General features: G+C 41.0%; 2 protein-coding genes across 6 annotated transcripts; one reads left to right on the forward strand and one right to left on the reverse strand.

Moving 5' to 3' along the window:
• Nucleotides 1–430: 430 nt before the first annotated feature.
• tnrc6ba (trinucleotide repeat containing adaptor 6Ba) lies at nt 431–14,230 on the reverse strand. The gene is made up of 22 exons (XM_043253204.1): nt 13,991–14,230; nt 12,744–12,831; nt 11,785–11,806; nt 11,200–11,550; nt 10,781–10,807; nt 7,864–10,677; nt 7,414–7,578; nt 7,134–7,306; nt 6,970–7,041; nt 6,670–6,876; nt 6,446–6,565; nt 6,086–6,229; nt 5,885–5,995; nt 5,261–5,459; nt 4,992–5,153; nt 4,708–4,875; nt 4,303–4,443; nt 3,747–3,839; nt 3,407–3,622; nt 3,235–3,305; nt 3,006–3,145; nt 431–2,579 (listed from the first exon to the last, which is right to left on the reverse strand). Exons 2-22 carry the CDS (start codon nt 12,798–12,800, stop codon nt 2,012–2,014), a joined length of 6,021 nt encoding a protein of 2,006 aa, XP_043109139.1. The 5' UTR covers nt 12,801–12,831; nt 13,991–14,230; the 3' UTR covers nt 431–2,011.
• On the forward strand, nt 12,934–17,555 carry si:ch211-141o9.10 (probable endonuclease 4). Of its 5 annotated transcripts, XM_043253208.1 has the most exons (9): nt 12,934–13,571; nt 14,777–14,824; nt 14,907–15,087; nt 15,168–15,377; nt 15,630–15,809; nt 15,910–16,041; nt 16,753–16,857; nt 17,201–17,330; nt 17,418–17,555. In XM_043253208.1, the coding sequence occupies exons 3-9, from the start codon at nt 14,913–14,915 to the stop codon at nt 17,482–17,484; spliced, it is 999 nt and encodes a 332-aa protein (XP_043109143.1). In that variant the 5' UTR covers nt 12,934–13,571; nt 14,777–14,824; nt 14,907–14,912; the 3' UTR covers nt 17,485–17,555. The 5 variants fall into 5 exon arrangements, with proteins under 5 accessions (XP_043109143.1, XP_043109145.1, XP_043109142.1 ...); XM_043253210.1 differs by lacking the exon at nt 14,777–14,824 and having other exon boundaries at nt 12,934–13,398; XM_043253207.1 differs by lacking the exon at nt 14,777–14,824 and having other exon boundaries at nt 12,935–13,571.
• Nucleotides 17,556–21,885: the final 4,330 nt, after the last annotated feature.

The raw sequence follows: 21,885 nt of genomic DNA on the forward strand, positions 1-21,885 counted from the left end.
CATAACGGCGATACTGTACAGCCAGTAATTATATATAAAACTGACTCGTAGACATTTACCAAACCAGTGGTTTTCAAATAGGGGACCTCAAAAGGACTTAAACAAGCATTAAAATAAACCAAAACAAATGTCTTGGAAAACCTGGATATAGGAGGAATTGCTAAGCCATGTAAAATTTTCAAACAACTATGGGAATTATTATTATTTTTAAACAAACAATACATAGTTCTGGTTATACCAAGCCCGAAAACTGAGGCTTTTAAATATTTTTGTGTACAGTGAATCAACATGGTTAAAAAAAAATAAAAAATCTACCAAGGAATAAACAAATGTATCTATTTGAAGTGTGGATTCCAGCTGTGAGAATATTAAACAGAAGTAACAAAGGGATAAATAAATAAAAAGAAAACGCACACAATTGACAACAAAATTAAATTCAACCTTTATTAATTGTCTTGTTCTTTTTTTTTTTTTAAATTAATTTCTTTTGTAAAATCAGAAACAAAAAACCTGAACACGAGTGATAAAGCCCGCCTTAATTTATAATGGTACACAACAACAAAAATAAACAACTGGTAACTTTTTAAGTGTTCCTAAAACACCCATCCAGCTCAGCTTGGTACAATAAGGTTTGGCATGTTTCATGTTTCAGTATGAATGCCTTCAGTTGGTTGCATCTTCTAAAAAAATCTTTTTTCTTTATTATAATTATTGCAATTCAGACAATATATAAAACAAAAAAAGGCTGCTAAAACCACAACTTAAGAAATATTAATTAGTGCCAATGTTCTTGAACTTGCTGTCACACTCATACACACAGCCACACCTGCATACGTATCATGCACACGTAGACGTCAAACACCTGAAATAAGCTGTCACTCATACATTTACTCACCGCCCTAATCCAGCACTGATCTTTGAAAATACACCACGCTTGTTAATCTCTGGCTGCCACACATTCATCGATGCCTCACAAACACTCTGAACGTCGCCTCCATTACCTGGGACTTCACTCATGCACGCACAGGTAGAAAGGGCACCTTGTACAGCTAAGTAACATCCAAGTGATCGTCATTATGACAACATACTCAATTAAGGAAAAAAAAAAAAAAAAACGAGGTCAGCGTTTGGGAAAAAAAAAAATCTGGATTTCACCATTTAAACAAACCAAAAAAAAATAAAGACAACAAGATACAGTTTGTCAGACATCAGAACAGTGTTTGAGTAATTTAAGTCTGCATGAAAATGGAGCTGTAACAACGTGAGCGTTCAACGAACATTGAATGATGCATATTTTGTCCTTTTTTTTTTTTTTTTTTTTTTTGTCTGGTTTCTCCTTTACAGTGCACGCCTGAGTGAGAGCGTCTCAGTATGCGAGTGTGATCTTTATGACCTCAAGGATTTAGGATTCATCCAGTTGAGTCAGTATTTAAGTCCAACTGTTTGCATGTCCTGTTCAAGTCTTGCTGAAGTCTTCATTTAAGAGTAAGAAGAAATGGGATGTGTTTGTGTGTGCGTACGCGTGTATAAGTACTGACTGACTTCCACACACTGCTCCTCCACGCTTCCGTGTTGTGAAGATCGGGTTATGGGGAGCTCGAAAACACTGCTATGGGTAAAAATGACAGTGTGTGTACATTTGGAACCAGTGTCGTCTATATAATTTTGTATTAATGCATTTTGCTAGGATTCATAATGCAATCGGTCTGCTTCTCAGCACTTAGTAAGTGTTTATTGGCATCTGATGTTTGAGTGCTTACCTTTATATCTCTTCTACATAGGTGTTATAATGTATACTAAATACTTGGATGTATATTTATGCATTATGCGCCCTTCTGAGTGACAGATGGCATGTACACAAGTCGCCTGTATTCTGATTAATGTATCCTATATTCCTGCACCTGTGATAATATAGGAGAATAGCTGTTATATTTATATATCTGTTATATGTGTGTGTGTGTGTGTGTGTGTGTGTGTATGTTGCTGCTGCATGTGTATTTGTCTGCATCAGTCAGATAGAGTCTGCACCTCCTCCCAGAAGGTCTCCAGGCAACAGTGCTGCAGGGCTGCTCATCTGGTGCCGATCTTCCATGGCTGGAGACGCCCACAGACTGCTGCTTGTGTACCCTGGAGTCATGCCGCCCCACAACCCTGCCCTGCCAGGATCAACGCCCCCAGTGTTGCCACCCACACTTCCGCCCGCACTGTTGCTGCTCCACTGGGCAAAAATACTTAGGCCCGCTCCCTGGGCAGAGGCAGGGTCAGGAGAGCTGCCTGTACCTTCTAAACTCTGCCAGGTTGAGCCAGAGGGCCCGGTTCCGCCGGCGTTGTTGCTTCCACCTGTTGACAAACTCCCCACTCCGGGTCGTTCTCGCTCACCACTCCCAGCACTGATGGTACCCACGGCCCCGGCCCCCGGTGACCCTGTCACACCTGCCGGCCCAGAGACAGCCACGCCACTAGCTCCAGTCCCTCCACTGCCGCTTCCACCAGCTCCAGCCTGAGTATGTGCAAAATAGCGAGCAACCTCTTCCTCGCTCACAAACTCAGCCAGGATTGTGGTGTTACCTAAAACACACCTGGGAGAAATTTTCATAGATTAAAGATGTATACAAGGTTAGGAAGCTGTTTCTAGTAAAAAAAAAATCTCACATTTTAACTTTATTTTTTCAATTTCTTGCAGTTTAGCCCGTTTCTTAATAAAGACAATTTTTAACAACTGTGACTATATATCACTCATAACTATTTCTCATAACTGCCTGTTAGTGAAACTTTCAACTTCATTTTTCACATTATCTCTCACAGTTCCTTCTAACAACTGCACCTCTGCTTCTCATCGTTGTGACGTTATAGCTCACAATGTTATCGCCTTTATCAGCAAATCACAATATGATTTGCTTAAACTTATTTTAAATGCTCAAAAAATTACTTTTTAGCTTTAAAATGTGAAAAACACATTTATGAAAAATGTGAGAATTACTCAGGATATAGATTCAGACACTTACATGTGAAGTGCGCTCTGGGCTTTGGCTGCTTCTTGGCGAGTACTGTAGCGAATCAGAGCACTACCTTGAGTCAAACCGAGGTGAAAGGTCAAAAGCGGACCATGCTGCATACAGATAGTCCTCAAAGTGGAGCCATCAATCTGCAAATAATAAAAATCATTTGCAATGAAATTAGAAACCTAAATGAAACAAACATTCAAAAAAAAAAAACAATTCATTACATAGATACCTGAGGGGTAAGATTACTCAACACCAGCCAGCAGCTCCCCTTAGAGGCTCCTCCATCACTCCATGCAGAACCTACCACAGATTAAGTGTGAGAATTTACTAGTAAATGTCATTTTACCACCTGTGATTTTCAATACTGTTTTACAGCTCTGTTTTATAAGGTGTTGTATTACCAGGCCCAAATCTGTTTTCTTGACCGCCTCCAGTGCCACCCCAGCCTCTACCCAATCGTGGGCCTCCTCCCGTCCAGGGAGAAACAGAGGGCTGTTTCTGATGGGTCAGTCCAGGAGGTGGGCGTGGCAGATGAGAGCTGTTGCGATTGGTCTTCCAAGGCTTGTTGTGCCCTATAGGCTCAAGTGGCCAGCTGGGCTTGTAGTCTGTGTACTTAGCTATGAGAACAAGTAACAAAAATCACAATGTATTCAAACTAGGAATAAACAAAGAGTTGATGGAATTCAGTAATTCAAATCAAGTAAGTAGTACCATCTAGTGAGAAGATTGCTTTGTTGTTACCTGGGTTGTGTGCATTGTTGAGGGGGCTCTCTGAGGCACTGTAAGGCCAGGCACCAGGTGAAGGCAGCAAGGTGTTGAGGGAGGGATTTGATTCTATGCCAACACATGCAAAATACAAGACTTGTTTGTTAGTATTTACATGACTATGTAAATGACATTTAAAATCCAAAGCCTAGCTCTGTGTGTCTGTAGAGGAGGAACTACCCTTGAAGAAAGAAAGAAATCAGTGTCCTCAAACACAAGTCAGATGTTTGAACACGCCTAATTCAATCAAACATTCTTTATGATCTTAGAAAACATTTTGATCTGAATATTTAAGTTTAAATGCTTAAAATTAGTTTTGTGAAAACTAAAGAATTAGTTCTGTAAAATAATTTAATTGTCCTTAAAAAAAACAAAAACAAAACATGGTTGTTGAAAAATTTTATATCCTCAATGTGCCTTGGTCAATGCAATTCATATTTTTATAAAACAAAAAGGACACAACCACCACTGTCTACACAGTTACATGTACTTCCCATTCAACACAATTATTTATAAGAGTAGGGAGCTGTACCTGTGTTGTCTCTTAGCAACTGGTGCTCAGTGTCGTTGAGGCTTGACATTGATGAGCCCAGCATACTTCCAGGGGTCATATAAGGGTCAGATTCAGGGTCTACACTCTGAATTCCTTTCCAAGGCACTCCTGGTTGAAACTCTGAAACAAAAATCATATTCATAGTAGGGCTGGGTGTATATTTACTGATATATTCAAACGCCTTTCATTAGTAAAGCCCATTCCTTGATTCGGTAAATCTCCATCACCTGTTTTCAAATGGAGCGGCAGTTAATACAAAGAGCCTTAGGTGAGATGACCATGAATATATCGATTAATATATTGTCCAGCCGTAATTCATAGTAGATGTACTCACAAGTACTCACAAGATACAAAAGAAATATTCAGATGTACATCACGGTTTACCTGGAGGCCAGCTGGATGTGCCAGTCTTGGCGCCCATCTTGTTTCCAGGACTTCTGTGCCAGTGATCCGACGGCCCCTGTGGAGGCACACCCAGACCCTCACCTCCCAGCATCTCAATATGGGAATATGGGGAACCGCCTCTCATTTTGAGAGGAGCAGCAATGGGACCTATATATCAGAGAAACAAGGTTAGAATACTCTGCAAGGTCAGTTACTGTCAAACTTGCAACAGACATTTCACACTTCCTTTACATATCCTAAAGTTGTCACAAAAAGAACTGCACCATTTTTATGGAGAGCGCTATCAGGAGGTGAGGGGGCTGGGGAATGCCCTTCCATCATCCACTTAAAACGAGACTGCTGCCCCCCACTGTCTTTAAGTCCAGCTGGGCCTCCAACCATGGGACCCAACTCCAGACCAGAGAGGCTTACTCCAGGTCCAAACCCTTCAAGACACAATAAAACAGAAAGCAACTTACAAAAACACAACTACATCTAGTTCCCAACATGCAAGACACCCTTGCAGGGCTCTTTACAATTAAAACAGACTCACCAGAATAAGCTCCTTGTGATTTTTGATGCAGGTCTGCAACAGATCCTGCCAAGCCAGGGTGTGAGAGGGGGTCCGACATTGGCATCTTTGGACCACTACCACCAAGGTGAGAAGGAGATAGTTTGGAGCCACCTCCTGGGCCTCCTACATGCTGCTGCTGTTGTCTCTGCTGCTGAAGAACAGCCATTATTCTGGCGAGCTGGAGAAAAACAAAAAAAAAACAGTGATTCAATATCAGTGAATATCAATATCAAATTCAATTTCATTTTCACATTATAAGCATCTTGCTGTTTGTCTTGCTATGTTGTCTGATTTTGAAGCAAAACACTGCTGTAAAACATTTTACAGCAAACATCGAGACTATTTATATGCAAGTAAAAGGGGTGTTTGGCAGTCTGCTTGTTTAAAAAAGTGTTACTTGACTAAGTATACAAGAAGACAATCATGCTTGATCAAGCCATTAAATATAAATTCCACACATAATAATGCAAAACTAAATTAAACTAAAGTAAATAAGTTCCGAGTTTTTCTGCAAGCACCTAATCACCATAGAAGCATCAGAAAACAATGTGCTGCAATTTTAAGAGTCAAATTTAGTAAGTTTAGTAAAAATTAGTTCAAGACCTGTTGTTGGTCTGCTTGTTGACGTATGTTTGGGGGGAACTTGCGCTGGTTCTGCAGCAGTTGCTGCTGTTGTTGTTGCTGTGGTTGCTGTTGAAGTAGCAGCTGACAGGCCTGAAAGAAAGCACAAGACACAAGGTCAAAAGAAAACAAACAACTGTAGTGAGTGTATTGTGAGTAGCCAGCACAGATGACACTACCCACCAGTTGTAACTGAATATGATGGGGGTATATGCTGCTGAGCATGGCAATGTGCTGTGGGGAAAGCTGTGGAGGAAAGATGCCTCCCCCAACACCTCCAACACCTCCACTGGGAGGAGGCATCTGCTTCAGCACAGAGCCTGGCACCTGCAACAGAAAGATCCAATTAGACTAAGATCACAGCTGCATTTCTGTAGTTAAGAGGAATTTATCCTAAAGACAGTGTGAAATTCTATTAGGCAACATTCAGTACACAGTACTTTGAAGACAAAAAAAAATAAATGTCTGCTTCTGAAATGACTTGTGTCAACATCTTGCAAACTACTAAAGTAATATTAACCAGGACACAGCATTATTAAGTACCTGCGGTGACAGGAACTGATGAGGCACTTGCGCTCGTACTGATGGGTTGATGGGAGGCACCCCTGGTTGATGCCTTGTCGGTGCCATCCCACCTCCGCTACTAAACAACTGACCACTCGCCTGAAGAAAAGATGGGATGGAAGATTATAAAAAAAACTCAGTAAATCTCAGTGACAGCAGAGGTTCAGATTACCATTTTTAGACAACTAAGAAGAAACAAATACCTTGTCATAATAAGGCCCAGGTTCACATGCCCCCACTTCTTTGGAACCAGGTGAACGGAAGACTACTCCTGCTCCCCCTCCACGTCCTCCTTTACGCATCTCTCCATTGTACTCATTTAAGCCCATGCCACGCTTCTCTCCTTCCAGCTTTTTGTCCTGTGGAGGACCAGGGGCAAGATCCAAAGAACGACCACTGGGGTCCTCTCCCTATCAACAAATCATTACATTAATAAACCTTATTGATTACATTAAAATAAGGTTAAATTCTGGATCTAAGACAATCCTGTCATAATTTCTTACCAGAATCCCCATGTTTGAAAACTGTCTTGCCATTGGGTTCATCCAAGAGTCACCTGCACCCTTCAAGGTACCCTAAAGATAATTATACAGAAAGTTTAGTAACTAGATATCAGTAGTAACTATGCTATGCATGAATATTGACACTAGCCTGACCACTGACATACCTTGTTGCCCTTCTTGGCTCCCCAGCTTCCAGAATTGTAAGAGGAGCTGCTGCCTTGAGAACCAGTGCTGTTCCATACACCACCACTCTCATCCTCCTCCTCCCAGCTGGAGTGACGCGATGCACTGACTGATCCCTCTCCTTCACCCCAACCTTCTTGCATAGACTTTGAACCTGTAAAAATAATTTTAAAAATAATTTTAAAAATACTTTAAAACACTCAGAAGTATGAATTAATTCGGAACACATTTTTTTTATTACTGATAGCACAAAATACTCACCAGACTTGACTGGATTAGTAGAGGGATCCCCCCAACCTGGTGCCTTGCTATTGTCATCAGTGTCACCCCAACTAGTGGGTGCTTCAGTAGGTTTACCCCAGGCTGCAGTACCATTGTCCACACATGGACTGGAAGGAGAGCCACTACCTCCCCATACAGAAGAAGCTAAAAGATAAACAAAGGAAACACTTTAAAAAAATATGGTTCTATAGTATTTGAAAGCAAATAGCAAAAGTCTAAAATATCTAATGTTATTACCTTTACTCTTTAAATTTCAAATTAAATAACTTTTCAAGTTTGGGCTTCTGTTACACTGACAATGATTTCATGCAACAAAAAAAAATTAGGTCCTTAAAACTGGCGTGACTTTCATATTTCATAAAGAGGTTAAAAAAGCAGCACTGAATTCTTATTAAAATAGACAATTCAAAAGAAAATGCATGTTCTTACCTATTGGCCCCTTGTTTGTTGAATGTGCAAGGTTCATGTCCCTATTCCCAAGGCCTGTTGGCATTCTACCAGGAGGCTGTTGCTGTAGGGTTGGGGGTCCTTGCTGAGGGGACACTGATTGTGCCTGGCCAGACGGGGCATTGTTCTTATCCCACAAGTTGACACTTTTGTTGTAGTTGGTGGGGTCACCCCAAGCAGCTGTTCCATCATCAATCTCCATTTTTCTGCTGATGGACTGTGGAGAAGGCTCCTCCCAACCACTGGGCTCTGAAGTGTCTCCAGAGCCACTGGGAAGTTGGGGTATGGGCCCTGAAGTCCACCCTGAACTTTGGCTCTGGGCTGAAGGACCTGTTGGTCTCCCCCAGCCCCCTTGCATGGCCCCTGTGTCCACCGGCTGACACTGCTGAGGCTGTGATTGTTGTTGCTGCTGTTGTGCCGGGCCTTTCTGTGAGGCCGATTGGCTGTTTGGCATCTGTGACGGGTGCATCTTCCCACCCCAGCCTTGGTGAGATTTGCCACCCATGTCTCCACCCGCTCCTGTACCACCAGTTCCCCATGCCGCTCTAGGAGCTCCCTCATCCCAATTACCCCATGTACCCACTTCTGAGTCGCCACTAGTACCTCCACCACTCTTCCCTTCCCCCCAGCCCCCACTGCATGATTTGGGATCATTCTCTCCCCAGTCGCTGCTACCTCTGGTTCCCCAATTGCTCGCATCCCCCCGTCCCATTTCTTTCCAACCTCCTGTTCCTTTCTCCTCCTGTCTGTCTCCCCAGCCACTTCCTCCAGTTGATGGAGTACCCTTTGTTTGGAAATCTCCCCACCTGCCTGACGAGCTTCCTGCTCTAGGGTCTCGCCATTCATGTGCCTCGCTTTCCCAACCTTTTCCTTGGCCTTCTGATGAAGCAGTCCCTCCCCAACCCCCGGATGGCTTGCCTTGTCCACCAGCTGAACTACCTACACCACCTACAGATTGTGAGACGCCAGGGTTTTGGATATTGACACCCGAGGGTGGAGGGCCTCGAGCATGCAAAGAAGAACTGCTGTTGCTACTACTGTTATCCCAACCTTCACCAGGTGAAACAGCGGGTGGCCCGAGGATGGAGTTGGAGTTCAAGTTGGCATTCAGAGCTGGACCTTGGAGCAGAGAGGAGGAAGATGGATCAGTAGTTGTAGTGCCAGACAAACCAGAGTATGGTTGAGCATGGGCAGGTGCAGTCATTGTAGATGAGGAGGAGTCTGATCCACCTGGTGCCGCCGCTCCACCACTTGTCTCCAAATCCCACGCCACATTCTGACGGATTTGCGTCTGACCCCAACCAGAGTTGGACAGCACTCTAGGGTCCAGGTCAGACCGGCTAAGCAGATTCTGTAAGGCCACTTCAGGGTTGGGAGGTTGATGAGATCGGTGGTGGCCATGGTGCTGATTGCCACTTCTGGAGTTTCCTCCACCACTGGAGGATGAGGTACCTCCCCCACCTCTGCTACCCTGGCCTCCCCACTCACTCAAGTCTCCTGCTCCTACATCCCCAACTCCTTTCTGATTGTCCCAAGCTCTTGTCATAGTTGAAGGTGTGGAGGAGGAAGTCGTCGGGTTACCGACACTGCCGCCGCTGCTGCTGCTGTTACTGCTCGAACCGTCTTTCCCACTTGGATTGCTGACACCCCCGACACCACTGGACACCCCCCACTCCCCAACCAAAACATGGTCCCCACCCCACGCTCCCTGAGATACCCCGGAGGTCTGACCCCCACTTCCTGTTCCCCACGCACTTGCCCCCGTCAAATCTCCTCGATCCTCCTGACTGGCAAAACCCCATGCTTTCCCACCTTCAGCAGACACGGAGCTCCCTCCTGCTCCATCCTCCCAAGATTCAGTCCTTGAGGCACCCGTTTTGGAGTTTGCAGGGAAAGGCTGAGCTCTCCACAATGATGAGCTGGTGGAGGAGGAAGAGGAAGCGGAGCCATCCCCTCCACCTGTGCTTCCAGAGTCCATATCAGCCCCCTCTGCCACTCCTGTGTTTTTTGGTCCTGCTCCTGGTTCCAGTGCTGCACCACCCCACTCTCCACAGGGTGGCTCTCTGTCTCTGGATTGCATTTGGTGAAGTTGGTGCTGATGAGAGGCTTGATTCACAGAAAGAGGGTTGCTGGCAGACAAAGATGAGCTTTGGAGGGAAGAGGAGCCACCCTCTGTTGCAACTGTCCCAGCCCCTTCCTGTACCAGGGCTGGCCAAGCAGAGGGATTGGCATTAGGGGAAAAATTGGCACCTGGAATCCCACAGCTGACACCAAGGGAGCTATCGGAGCTCCCTGGTAGAGGGGCAGCTTTGGATATGGGGGGCAATGAGCCTGCTGCTACTGCATTCCCCCCTATGAGTTCATGGGAGGATGAAGCCCAAACACTACCAGGCTGCATACATTCATTGGGTGAACCGGAGGATGTGGGTGGGGAGGGGCTGCCGGAATTCACTCCTTTCCTCCCGTTTCCTCCTCCCACAATTTTCGCTTGCTGCTGGAGATGCCTCTCACCCCACGAGGTGCTGCAGTTCAGAATTCCACTACTGTCCGCACCTCCAGTACCTGCTGTATCCCCCGCCTTTGACCCATCCCCAGCAGCAATACTGGGCCATTCCTCCAGGTCCGATCGGTCCACTATCACCTTTTCCCTGCCCTGAGAGAGGGGTTGGCTGCCAGAGCTGGTCCCCCACATGGAATTTGCATAATTTGAAGAAGAAGAAGAAGCAGCGATTGATGAGGAGGATGACGTATGGGGCAGTGAGGGAGCAGCTGGACCCACGGGGCCCTGGCTTGGATCTGAAAACAAAACACCAAACTTTTCATGAACTTCAAAAAATCTTATGACACACAACCTACAAGAGCATGAGCTAAACCAATAATTCTCTCATTCTTTACTTACCAATGCCATTCCAAACCTGCATGACTTCTGTGAAACACAAAATAAGATATTTTGAAAAACTGCTTTTGTCCATACAATTATGTCATTGTGTTTTAAAATAATTCTGGACTCACAACATTTGGAACTTGGGACATTCATTGTATTGAAAAAAAGAGAAAACAGATTTATCAAAATATCTATAGTGTTTCTCAGAAGAAATGCATTTTTACAGTGAGGTGTAACCTACTTCCAAAATAAATGTATGACACTAATATATAAATATATTACAAGTACGTAAGACACAATGAGAATTCAAAAATTTGATACAGACTTGTACAATACCTTGCATTGTGTTTGGTCCAAATGAAATTAAACTTAAAATGTAAACAACAACAAAGTTCCACTTTTTCCATTAGTTAGATGATTTACTTGATTCTTACCTGAGGCAGAAGCCACTGTTTCATTGGGGCTGTCTCCCCCGCTGTTGCCTCCCCCCAGCAGCATGGAGGACAGTGGTGGCTGGCCCCTCTTCAGTAGCACTTTATGGTCCTGCTGGCAACGGAATCGAGGGGGCACTTCACGGGGCATGTAGCGCTGAGAATTCTGTGTGCCGGGGGAGGGCTGTCCGTTGGCCACCGCCGGCCGCTTAGCATTGTTCCCACCCTGAGGGAGGGCGCCAGCAGCCGGGGTGGCAGCGGATGGGGTTGAAGAGGGGACGGGGCCAGGGCTGGGGGAAGCTGAGTTGGGGGTGGCAGGAGACTGTGCAGATGGAGGCTTGGTCAATTCTGGCACTGTGTAGTGGAAAATTTAGGAGGAAATGAGAGAAGAACGGCAAAAAAGCTACATTCAGGTAAAGGAAAGAATAAATAGATTATACACATTAAAACAGTGACACTTTTTCATGTGTTCGACACATTATCTTTGTAACTTTCAGGGTATCAATACATAGTACAAACATGAAAGACACTATTAAAACAGCAAACGCTATTATAAAATACTTTAAAAAAACAACAGAATGTAGTTACCTTTATTTTTTTGCTCTGCAACCTAAACAAGGAAAAAAAGGAGTATAATTAAAATGACTCAAAAGTACAGAACAACGTTTGCAAAGTTTTATTTCACAACAGATTCGTGACAAGCAGGTTAGATATTGTGAAGCTGCTGAATGGCTGATTCTGATTCCAAAACACTGAGAGCCAGAATTCATCCAACTTCAGTGAGTTTAAGTATTAAAAGCAGCAGACATAGCTGCAGCGCACATTTAGAATATTGGCCTTTGGTCTGGATGCTAATAAAGTTTGGTTACATTTACCCTAATGCGTTGTCATTTTAAAATGCACTTTTGCTGTGGTTACGCCTGTTTTTTTTACACTACTCTAGCTTTTTCCACCAACAAAATGTTAACTTTTAAAAAATGCTGCAGGTCCCACTTTAGATTTAAAAACTTTGAAACAATTGGGTGGATGCCCATGTTAGCTCTGTGTATCCTTGACATCATGCACATTGTTGTACCCATAGATGTGTATATAGATTCCCTATTCGACTGCTACAAGCACATGGTCCACGGTGTGCTCGCCTCCTAAATAACTGGGAATCTTCTGAAATGTAGTGAAAACGCAAGTAGAGACTGTTTAAAACAAAATGCACTAGTGTAAACAGGACCTTAGTGTTCTTGGTGTCAACGGTCTATTACAAATAATAATACTAAAAAAAAAATAGAATATAGACAAGCACATAAATTACTTTACATTTTTTTTTACTATTTACATTTATTTCTGATACTAATTTCAGTATTGGTTGGATGACTTTCAAACTAGTAACAAGATGCTGAATCGATCCTATATACATAAGCCAAAAAGACACTTCAAAATGTTCTAATTTAAGGCACACCCACATAGTTGCCACATGTATTACCAGGATGTGCATTTATTTACTATAATTTTATAACCCAACACGATTAATTTTTACATAATATAACAATCACCTTCTGCGAGGTTTCCCGTTTCCTTTTATCTTCCTTTTTCCTTTTCTTGTCTTCCATGAACTGCTGTTCCCTTTCCTGATGCTCCTTCCTACAAAAAAAATTATAAATAAAAATCATGATAATGCAGTTAAAAAAAACAAACAAACATGGTTACCTGTAAAACCTTTGCATAAAACAAATAGGCCTATTTTTTATCTAAGTACGCTTGAGCAAATATCTGGAAAATGTACGATTTTGTGGAGTATCACCTTCAACCAGTCCAGACAAGAGGTGCTGCCTTGTTACCAAACCAAATGCATAACAGCCTGAGACACAACAGCGGCACCAAACACATGATCATGATATCACAAATCACTGTATATGTAACATCAATGGTATGCTGTTCTAGGCGCAGCCTGAGTTCGCATATGCCGCGAATTAAAAGTTATGCCTATTAAAATCATACATGATCTTCTTTATGGGAGAAACTCCTGCTGCTATCCGTCTGTGAGCCTGCAGTTGGCAGGGCAGAGTTGTCGGACAGAGGGGCTCCCTTCACCCGCCCATTTCCTTCGGTGCAATATATGATATAACATACATTCCATACGTCAGCTATTCGAACGATTCGTGCAAAAACAAGCATCAAAGCGAGTGTTTAACGGCAAAAACTGAATTAGTGAGTTAAGTCGTATGCTTTTGTGGTTCTGACAAACTCGGATGCATGTTACCGAGTTAGCTAGTTTGTTAGCAAGTGAAATTGACACATAAACGTAAATCTTAGGTAGTTTTGTTAAATCCCCCCCAAATCCGCCGATTGTTTGCATACGGATCACAAGAAAAAACAAAAGGGTAAGCAACTGTCAAACTAGACATGCATAATAATGCATTTTATCAAATATTGGAAGCAATGCCGAGCCAAGACTATGAGACGGGATACATCAACTGTTACCCACCAAATCCACAAAGCCAGCTAATATTTAGTTTAATTCAATGCAAACGCTGTCTGGATTAATTAGCGAGGTATTAAATAAGCACAATCACGTTTTTACGATCGACCAGCGGAAAGCTAAAGTTGCAACCAGACAGATGCTAACTAGCTGGCTGGCTAATTTAACTAGCAACCGAGCTAGTGGCTAACAGATGTCGACGAGGAAAAACTGTAGCACACGCAAACGCTTTCACGCTACTGCGGTTTTTCAAACGCATACTACTGTCAATATTAACAAACAACATGTTATATGGTTCGCTGTTTAATACAAAGCACTTACCTCAGGAATTACATGCACCGCAGCTAGTCTTCTAGCTACAGCTAAAGTGCTTAAGTGCGAATTTCTGGGTTTTGAGGCAACGTGAAATGCAACACTCCATCAAAATCTAATAGCTAGTCACGAAAACACTCCTTCTATAGTTTTTAAATATGAAATACGACAATGTAAACGAAAGAGGCGGAATCTATGTTTAAAGCGCTGTAAAGTCAGTTGGTTGACGGTCGGCCATTTTACTGCTCGGTGTGAATGTGTGTGTCTGGACAGATCTGACGGAAGGGGGGCAGCCGAGGGAGATTTTTGACCTTCAATATTAAAAGTCCAATAACTCTTTAATTAGTAGTTTCTATAATAAAAATTAACAGTTTACTTTACTGGTCTAGCAGTTTTTGCATGGTTGTTCTTTGCGCGCATAAGGTACGTAATTCTCATGCGTCGTCAGTTAAATGGCTACCGTTGGCTATCAATTTCATGGTTTGAATTTAGATTTTTTTGGTTTTGATGTCTTTGCAAAAAACATAAATTTAATAGGGTATAACAAAACATAAATTACAACATGTTTGTACAGTTAAAACATTGTTTTTTATGGCGACATTGTAATAAAAATTTGAAAGAAATAAAATAAAATATTTGTAAAAATACTTAATCCACCCACTGTATGAAACTGTCCATTGAATAAAATAATCATGATTAATTCATGGTTTCTAGTTATGTTTTAGAACGTAAAAGAAACAATAGTAATGCTACATTCGTGTTTCTTTTTTTTTTTTTTTTTTTTTTTTTTTACAGTTTTTGCTCTTGTGATCTCTTGGGATCCCTGAATTCAAGTTTGAAGTGGTAGTAATGTTTTCACGAGTATAGTTTATTTTTTCATGGTGTTCAACAAGAATGACTAACCACATGTTTGTTCTTGACTCAGAAAAATATGGCCCCACTAAAACAAGGCAAGAAGAAAAGAAAGACAGAGGAGGCTCCTGAAACAAAGGAACTACATTCTGATGCAGAACCATCAGATGGCAGCAGCAGAGAAGAAAAAATGGCACGAAAAAGGAGTATAAAGCCAAGGACAAAATACATAGGCGCTCATGTCTCAATATCAGGTGAGCAAAAAATGTATTTATTATTCCTAAATAAGGCGTTTGTGCTGAACATATATAAACTTTAAAAATATATTCTTAAGGAGGAATATGGAAAGCAGTCGACTCAAGTGTGGCCATGGGAGGTCATGCTTTTGCCCTTTTCATGGGCTCTCAGCGATCCTGGACGAGACCAGCCCTTGATACAGCAGCCGCAGTTAAATTTCAAGAAGCCTGTGCTCAACATGGTTTTGATCCGATACACATCCTGCCACATGGATCTTATTTGATGAACTGCGGTTCCCCCAAAGAAGGTTTGTGAGCTGACTGTACTGATGTGTGGTTCTGTGCATGTACCAAATACTGACTATTTAAAGACGAAGCCACAAGGTTGTCATATTCAAAAACAGCTCAGTCCAATAATTAATACTCTAAGCTCTATATGTTTATATATATATATATATATATATATATATATATATATATATATATATATATATATATATATATATATATATATATATAAAAAGACTGTATGTCAGATGACTCTGCATTTTTCAATCCAGACGTGTTCAATAAGAGCCAGGCCATGCTTGTGGATGAACTGAGTCGCTGCAGTGCACTGGGCCTCAGCCAGTTTAACTTTCACCCTGGAGCTTCTATAGACTCCACCCCTGAGAAATGCATGGAGAAAATTGCCCAAGCTATTAACCACGCACACCAGCAAACCCCTGCTGTCATTACAGGTCAACTATACAGTCCTGATAATTTATAAAGAATGTGCTCATGCTTTCTGGTAAACTCTGGTAAAGCTGGATAATGTTTCTTTCTTTTTTTCCTCAATAGTACTTGAAAACATGAGTGGTCAGGGCAGCACTATAGGTGGACAGTTCAGTGAACTGAGAAGCATAATAGACCAGGTGCGTGACAAGACACGTGTTGGGGTGTGTCTGGACACTTGCCATGCTTTTGCAGCAGGTATGGTATGAAGCCCCATAGATATTACTACAAATTATTTGGGGAAAAAAATATTACATATGAGTTAATGTACAAAATAATAGCTGATTTAATTAAACTGTTCCTTTCACTGAAGAATAAGCATTGCGAATCGTGTATACACTTGATTTTCAAAACTGTGTCTATAGATGCTCCATGACTGTTGTTGCCATGACTTTCTTTGTCCTGAACAGTTACATTTTCTACTGTTTTTAAAAAAAAACATCCAGGTTCTGCAAATACTTTCCCAGCAACATTTCTATCAGATTTTGAGATACCTTTTTTCACACTGATGACAGTTGAGGGACTCGTACGCAACTACTACGAAAGGTTCAAACATTTACTGATGTTCCAGAAAGATGCATTTAGTTATTAACTTTTGAACATAATGAAGATGTGTATATTTTTCTAATTTTGGTGAAATATCAGATTTTTTCCTTTTAGTACTGCCCTTCAGAAGTTACAGAGGATGCTTAAATGTTTCCCAGAACACAAAAAAACACAACTTAAATTTACTTTCAATTTAAATGAAAAAGTTTTAACCTCCTGGTTAATGCATCATGTTTTCTTCTTGAACAATTGCAAATGAGTTCCTCAGCTGACATTACTGTGACCTCTTTTTGGTAAAATAATTAACATTTTGCAGATTCTGCAAGATATATTTGAGATTTAAGACGATTCTCTTCTGTATAGGTTACGACATTTCACCTCCTGAAGGAGTGAAGAATATACTTGATGAATTTGATCGTGTGGTTGGGTTGCATTATTTGAGAGCTGTTCATCTAAACGACTCCAAAGGTATTCAACATTCATTTGGTTGTTGTCGTAGGAACCATGATGAATTCTATTTTTAGGTTTTTGATTAGATGTTTAACACAAACTCAGTATATTTTCATGTTTCTACATCATGAAATAAATCAGTAAAGCACCCCTATGATTTAAAAAAGTCATATTAGAATTTTGTAGAGATAACCAGGGTGAAGCTAACTTCTTAGTTAAAGAGTCTTCAACAAAGCACTCTATTGCTGTAATTGTTTGTGGCGTGGCTTAATTTATATGCAAACAGTGTGACAAGCAATATATCCCAAATTACGTAATTTTTGTTACTTCTTTTGAGATTGCGTAATTTTTGTTTAAAAAGGAAAATTAGGCTGCCATCTGGACCGCCATGAAGACATTGGATGTGGCCAAATCGGCATTACTGCTTTCCGAGAAATTGTTAATGAGCCTCGACTGGATAATATCCCTCTGATTCTAGAAACACCTGGTCGGTAAGTTTCAGGTTGGATAAACAACATAAATTAAATGAACAGTCATGCGCCACTGACATGCATTTAATCTGCATCCTCTCTTTCAAGCCCAGGTTTTGAGTATGCTGAACAGATAGAGCTCCTTTACTCCTTTTGTGAAGAAAAGAAGTATTAGACGTCTGCTCAGTGCCGTCTTCCATGCTGGAGTTAATATTGCTGAAGCATAATAAAAATGTCCTGTTCAAATATTAATTGTATTTGTTTGTTTTTTTGCTCACAGTTTTTATGACAAATGTTCTTTATTTTATTCTGTTAATAAGCGATTTATTTTAGTCCTCCCACAGGTTATGCATATTAGCATTTTGAACATTTTATAAGACTCTATCTACATTTTGACCATAAGAGGGAGCCAGGAACCAGAATATGAACATATGTCAGAAGCAACAACTGCAAGGCTGTTCATTATGCAGCATGCCTTTAGAATGTCTTAAATATTTTACTTATTCTCCCTCATATCTTCGTTGTCAGTTAGAGGGAGCTGCTTTAATTTGTTGACCTTCTTCACCCATCAGTCCCACCTCAGGTACAGCCGCTCTCACAGAGCACATTCACAGCCCGTCATTAGCTGGACCACACAAGAATGCCACATGCAGTCTTGCAAAAACACATTTTTTAGTAAATTTGTAAGCACGAAAATGCCGCTTATGTGATGGCATTGGCAAAGGCAGGAATTTGGCAAGTTTAACATGCCAACGCCTATAGAAGTTGATTTATACTTTTAAAGTAGCAGTAGGAAGGATGTTTCAAAGTGTGTGCATTTATACAGGAACACAAAAATGCACTGGAATCTGTAACTGCCAACAGGAAATATAATTCAAGGAGTTAATAAACCACTGGGCAAAGCGGAAGTTTCAAAATGTAATCATGAATATGTATTCCTATCTAATGTTTTGGCCCTGTTCTGTGCAGTTTAGGTTCCTCTTTGCCTCATCCAGACGGTAACTATTTGGTACACATATGGCACGAAAAATGTTTCCAGGTCTCATTATGTTTTATCACTTAGACTTTACCTGAAATGAAACAACTCGGCTTTATTAAAGTTAATTAATAGAGCCTGGAGTTTAAAACGCAGAGTCTGTTATACTTAGTGTTAAATACTTAATTCTTTATAAAAAAGGGCTGTAATGTTTTTATTTTATTATTCATTTTTTCCCTTACCTTAAAGGCAAAGAAGAACAAACTATTTTGAGGCTGCAGAACTCCTGCTAAGCAAAGGTTCACATAATGTTACTGTTATTGTTAGATGTTACTGTTTGAACAGTAGTTTACCCCATGTCTCACATTTGTTGGGATCTGTCAGAACAAACCTTTTTGGGTTAAAACAACATTTGAAAATCCTTTTGGGGGCCTATGGCGGTTTTTGTTGGCTGTGTGAAATGAACAGCACAGTTTCTGAGTGTCCTTAAGAACTGCAAATGCCAATGTTTTGGTAAGCACATGTAACATCAGGCTTAGCAAAGCCTCGCATCAACAGACAGCCAGATGACGCAGTGCCAGATTTCTCACAAATCACAAACCAACTGCAAATTCTCTAATTTAGTTGTAGCGTAATGTTTGTCAGCAAGAAAAGGCAAATTTGAGATTTATTCAGATTTATGTCGAACCACATGAATGTGAAATCTTTTTGACTTACATTCTTCAGCAAACACATTTAATGAGGTAACCATTTAACGGTGCAGTTAGAGAAATGGCTGTATATGGCTTTGACTGTGTCTCCACTGCTGACCCTTACCGAGGAATTTTCCGGAGTGGTGGCTGGGCATTGAGCCACAGAGCGACAGGCCTTCACACAGCGGCCCAGCGGCCACAGGCTCCAGCTTGGTCCTCCAAGAGTCCTGTTGCTCAGGCAACCACATAACAACCAGATAGTTTGAGCCTGCCAGTGAATATTTACTTTCCTGAAATTTAGCTGAAGGATGCAGATGGATATTTTGATGTAGTGCTAATGAGGCGATAGAATTGCAACAGACTTGAAACTCAAACTCATGAAAACACATCCAGTTCACATTTCTGTCTAAATGAAAAGAATGATAACAAACAATAAATAGAGACTATTAGTAATTAATAAATTTATTACTTATTTATTTTCCCCTTTTTGTTAATGCTTTATTTTTACGGTTACACTTATTAGGTGCTTATTAGCATGCATATTACTTATTAATATGTATCTTATTCTACATCCCTAATCCTACCAAATACCTAAACTTAACAACTACCTTACTATTAAGAATTTGTAGAATTAGCAGCAAATTAAGAATTTATTGAGGGAAAATCGTATTAATAGTTAACAAGTGTTACATATACAATGCATTTTTCCCTACAATGAACACAATTTATTCATACAAATAAACAAATAATAATTTCATTTAACCCCTGAATTTTGAAATTTTTTAGGTGTAAATCCTTATTGCATTAAAGCCATTAGAGCAGTAGTAATTTAAACATGAAAAGATTCAATCATACGAAAGTCCGTCTTAAAAGAAAAGAAAGGCTAAAGTCATTATTATTATTTCTAAGTAAAGCAAAATAACTTTACCCCCATTCTTTTTACCTTTAAGCACATCTGTTATCACTACAGTAATGTAAAAGCTTGCACTTTAAAATGCTGCTACTGTATAAAAACACAAATGACTAAGAGTGCCACGCTTTATGCCCTCCTTGACATGCTCTACCATTAAGATCCCACCCCTACTACACCACAAGAGTAATTACACTGAGATATGTGCACAGACTTCAAATACACAGGCAAAATGATCCAAGAGAAACAGACTAGAAACCCCAAGTTTGCTCAGACAGACACAAACATTTATTGGCAATACACACACTATGCTAACTGCGAAAGAATAACGGATAAATGAGGACACAATGGTCCATTTGTTTGTTTAAGGAAGCGTACACTTTCAGGTGTTTTTCTTTGACTATGTGTCTAGTCTCTGTCAAAGGCCAAAGGGAAAGATTTCAGAACTTTTTAAACCTGTGTGTGCTAGAGTGGAGACAAGCAAGGCGTGGACACACAAACACAGAGAGGGGTCAGAGGTCAGACTACAACATTCCTCACAGCTCTGGACACACACATACACACACACTCTTTCTCTCTTGACCTGTGTTTTTGTCCTTGGACATACTCTAAAAACAGTCTAAACTAAGTAAACACAGAGTTATGTAAGCTGTCCTCCTAAGTGTTATCACACCAAGCAGATAGATTCAGGATTAGGGAATGGGATGACATTTTCCATGAGATCCACAGCAGTCTTTTTACGTCTTACACAGCCATATAGGGCTGGTATAAAAGAGAAAAAGTACAGTTTTGGATCGGCTACTTGAATTCAGGGGACTGTTTTAAGTCACTAAAGTTGATTCTGACATTATGGGCATCTATATGTGTATGTGTGTGTGTGTGTGTTTTGAGTTTCCTGCTAGCTCAGGTCCAGCCTTACAATTGCCTATTGTCTAGGCCGAGTCACACTTCCTGACAGGGCAGAATTCACGGAAGCAGGGACATAGTCCAAACAAATTCTTTGGGCTACACCTCCACCCCGGTTTCATCGCACCCGCCATTCCAAGGAGCTGTGTGCCAAGAAAGGGCATGTTCCCAACAGGAAGTTAATTAGCGTCAAGCTCCTCAGGAAAGCTGGGGGGGAAGCAGGTGGAGTCGGGAATATGACTGACTTCTCATGTACTTATTGAAACTTTTTTTAGATGTGTTTATCCTAATTATGTGCTAATTTAGTCTGTAAGGTCATAAAGATGCTCTGTGTTTAGTTTCTAGGTTAATTTTAAATGCGAAAAACTCTCTAATAGCCCCCGACACAAGCGTTAAGCACCCCATCCTCCATCTAACCCGACACCCACACGGACATGAAAAAACGCTTTCCTTTTCAGACGGCAACATCTGGCTTTCATAACCCAAGTCAATGCTCCTTTCCAGCTACTAATGGACTTTAAATAGGAGATCTGACCACTGGGCTCTGTGTCTGTGCCTTGGCACAACAATTAGACAAATATTTGCTTTTAGGGGAAAATTGGATGGAGAAATATGAGAAAAATATGTTAGCATTTGTGAGCATGACACATAATGGCAAATGCTTGTGTAATTGACAAGTCTCTGAACCCCTCCATTGTTCTTGTCGGTCACCTAATATCCATGCACACACAGTATTCCACATAGTGTATTCTTCACAAATGGAAAGGAAGGTGTAGATCAGGAAACGGACCATTAAAACAAGACAGACGGAATTCTCTGACAGTTGAGTAATGTTCGGCAAGTTAATAATTCATTGCACGGAATCCAAAATCCTAAATTTAAAGCTCCAAAATAACAAAAAGACATTGAACGTGTTCTCAGTGGCTTGGTTGCTTAGAGAGGGAAATTTTGGTCATATGCTGTTTAAAAATTTCAGTCATATACAGTTCAAATCTGTTTAGTCTGATCAGTTGTAATTATGAGATAACCACATTGTACTTATGGGTAAAAGGCTACAATTATGAAAAAAAACATAAAAATTCTCAATTTTGA

The sequence above is a fragment of the Puntigrus tetrazona genome, chromosome 12 (assembly GCF_018831695.1).
Source record: "Puntigrus tetrazona isolate hp1 chromosome 12, ASM1883169v1, whole genome shotgun sequence".
Classification (NCBI taxonomy): Eukaryota; Metazoa; Chordata; class Actinopteri; order Cypriniformes; family Cyprinidae; genus Puntigrus; species Puntigrus tetrazona.